The sequence below is a fragment of the Nanorana parkeri genome, unplaced genomic scaffold (assembly GCF_000935625.1).
Source record: "Nanorana parkeri isolate BGI_ZX_2015 unplaced genomic scaffold, ASM93562v1 scaffold11, whole genome shotgun sequence".
Classification (NCBI taxonomy): domain Eukaryota; kingdom Metazoa; phylum Chordata; class Amphibia; order Anura; family Dicroglossidae; genus Nanorana; species Nanorana parkeri.
Window position 1 is genome coordinate 2,216,479 of NW_017306279.1, and position 3,321 is coordinate 2,219,799.

Here is a 3,321-nt window from a genome sequence, read left to right on the forward strand (position 1 = left end):
TCAATTGAAGCGGTGTTCACTTTGAATGCCCAATCAAGTGCAAGGGAACAAAAACAAAAATAAATACAAAATGTAAGTGTGATTTCTTTTTGTGATGCGATTGGATAATTGAAGTGATTTTTACTTTGCTAAGTGAACAGCCTCTGACCCTCATAAATACTCACACCATGGAGATGATTTACTAAGTACTTTAGCCAGCAAGAAAAAAATGACACAGAGACTACAGATCCATTAGTCTGATGTTTTATTATTAGGGGAAGAGGGGGTATGCAGATACGTAGGGGTGATGTGAAGTACCATTTTTTTTCAGTTTTACAAACATTTGGTTTTCTTCCACTTACACAGGGACAAACAGATCCGAATCTTCAGTGACACAAATGAGGCAAGTGCTGGATGGAGACATCGATTAAATAGTGAGGCCAATTCAACTAAAGAGGCGGTACAACCATTACTGGTGTGCTTGGGCCTCATCTCACAAGACCTGGAACCTCCAGGATGCCTGATCTTTGTAGTCCAGACAGTCGGTGGAGTTAAAGTTAAGTTTCCATGAGGAAGCGGCTGTCTGGTCCTTGTAGTCCAGGCAGTCAGAGGAGTTGAATGGTAGTCCTGTGCTGGCATAGCCCTGGTGATGGTGGTGGCTGGAGGACTGGCTCAGGTGGTGGTGGTGATGGTGGTGGCCGGACATGGAGGATGGTGCCATAGGTAGAGGTGGGGGTGGTGGTGAGAGTGCATTGGTGCCAGGTAGGAACTACAAAAGGTGCCATAGGGCTGAGCTGGTGGGGGTGGTGGTGAGAGTGCATTGGTGCCAGGTAGGAACTACAATCCACTCCTCCAAAGTAAGAGGAAGATGGGGCAGGGTAGCCCTGGGTATAACCAGCAGCTTGACTGTAGGACATTGGATAAGAAGCTGCAGAAGAAGAGCCAGAGCGCTGCATGCAGGAGGCGCTTCCAGGTCCTAGTGGGTCAGGTGCGGAGCCAGGAGCAGGACCAGTGCCTGGGGAAATAGAGGCAGGGCTCCAGATGGAGGAGGCTATAGGAGTACTTCCATTCAGTGCTGCTCCTAGGCTGGGGTTCCCAGAAGAGTTGGAGCTGGAAGATGAGGAGGAGGATAAAGAGCCGGAGCTGGACACTGCAGGTGGAGTGAACTGACCACTGCTCTCTGATCCGGAGCTCTCCCGGGCTGGGCTGCACTTCTTCTTGGCAGGCCGGCTCTTTGCCCCTGCCCTGCTGTTCTGCTGTTGCTGCTGCTGACGGCATTTGGCTCGTCGGTTCTTAAACCAGACCTGGAGTGTACAGAGGAATGACATTACTAATTAGACTTATTGCCATGTGATACTACTGCAAATATTGGAACATGACAGCAATACAAGGTTTAGTATTATAAACCACTGGCATATCACTCATAATAAACTGTCACTACCGGTATAAAGTTCTATTCTTAGGTTAAAACATTTATTGGAAGCAAAACTTGGGAGGGCCTTAAAAGAACATTACAGTATCATCGTGTTACTACAAGGAAGATTATAAAACAGACAAATACAATTATAACACACATGAATATTACTCAAAATGATCATTAATCCTCACTGCCAGTGTGTTCATCTGTCAACGTTTCTTGGAAAGGACAAAAAAAGTTGGAAGTCTAATTCTCCTTACTAGGAACAGAAGAACATATCAGAACTACATGGAAGATTACATACAGAGGAATAAGAAGCGTATTTTAACCCACAGGGATATTATTAATCCATACTGTCACTGTGCACTAGTCCTCCATCATAAAGTCTCTGGGAAGTAACAGAACTGGCAACACTAATGCCCCTTTATAGGAATGGAATGTCACAACCCTGAACAGAATATTCCTACAAGCAATAATATAAAAACAGAGACATAAGGGTTCAAGGGAACATTTTCAAGGTTATTCACAAAAGGGGGAAGACTTTGGAGAAGTCAGGAGAAGTGGACAATCTAGGACAACATAGCTGAACTGGAAAGTGAGATGAATTGGAGAATTCTTCCAAATCAGCTATTTTGCCTTCTCCAAACTCTTCACCCTTTAGTGAATTGCCCTGATATATGTTCTGATCAGCCTAACCCTGGAAGAGAGAAATCATCACTTCATATCAACTTTTGAATAACCAGGGAGACTTATAATATACCAATTAAAAAATAACTGGCACCCATCATTTAAAAAAAAAAAAAAGGATCACCCAGTGGAGAAATATAACACACTAACAGTACCTGCACTGAGCCATCGTGAAAGTTTACAGGGAATAATTTTAGGTTGGTGTAAAATGAACTAGCAACTTAATTATAAAATTTAATACATATCCTCTGTAAGGAAGATAAGGCCTACACCTTTCCCAGCAATCATATTACTGTCATTAGTCGAAGTACCAATAACACAGCTAAGTGGAATAAGGATGTGTTCTCGTGAGTTGCAAGAATTACACGGCTATAAGAGTTCATCAAGTTCATCACATGATATAAACTAATTCTGATGAAAATATTTGTAAGTGGGAAGTAAAAAAACAAAAACAAAAAGTCCAATATTTCTAACCAATAGAACACACAGGTCCCAACACACAGAGGTACATAATACACAATTCACATTTATGTGTATACTATATTTTGATCGCCACTGAGGGAGATACCAAACAACCAGCACCATACTATGTCTGCTCACTCACAGTAACCACAATCTCTGGAAGAATGGAGGAGAGAAGCATCCCAGGCTGCTGATGACCCCAGAACTGTTTCATATACTAGGACCCTGCTCACAGCTCACAGCACTTTTCCTCTATTACCATCTCATCACATCTGTATTTTAAATCTAAAATTACATTTAATAGTCATTTCAAGTTTCCAACACCAAGAAATGAACCTTAAAGGACAATTCCACAACAACATGTCTAAACTGATAACATAACCCCAACTTAACACGAGCGTGTCAATGTTTGCATCTTATTAATTCCCTATATTTTCTCTGTAAAAGTTTCACGTGGGAACTTGTGATGCAGTAAAAAAAAAAAATATATAATAAAAAAAGTGCAACATCTCCTTTTGAAGGCCCAGGATTACACCAAGCATAGAATTATTATCACGAAACGTTAGGTAGTCATTACAACATTGCCATGATTATCTGTAAGGTACATTTTGCTGGTTTAGTTTTACCAAATGTCAGCTTTATACATATCCCAAACTGTCAGAAACAATATTTCCTTTATAGATGAAAAAGAACAAATCCCAAGCATAGGGAGAAACATGTGAAAAGTGGAGATGCAATTCCCCACAATATTACAGCCAGTAGCCGTGGCATTGGAT

At 41.5% G+C, this 3,321-nt stretch overlaps 1 protein-coding gene across 1 annotated transcript in view; it reads right to left on the reverse strand.

Annotated features, from left to right (window-relative positions):
* Nucleotides 1-451: 451 nt before the first annotated feature.
* OTX1 (orthodenticle homeobox 1) overlaps nucleotides 452-3,321 on the reverse strand; it is a 7,750-nt gene continuing 4,880 nt past the window's right edge. The window contains 3 exon segments of the mRNA XM_018555722.1: nucleotides 452-687; nucleotides 690-747; nucleotides 750-1,283. Of these exon segments, the coding sequence (XP_018411224.1) occupies nucleotides 473-687; nucleotides 690-747; nucleotides 750-1,283 (807 nt within the window). The 3' untranslated portion in view covers nucleotides 452-472.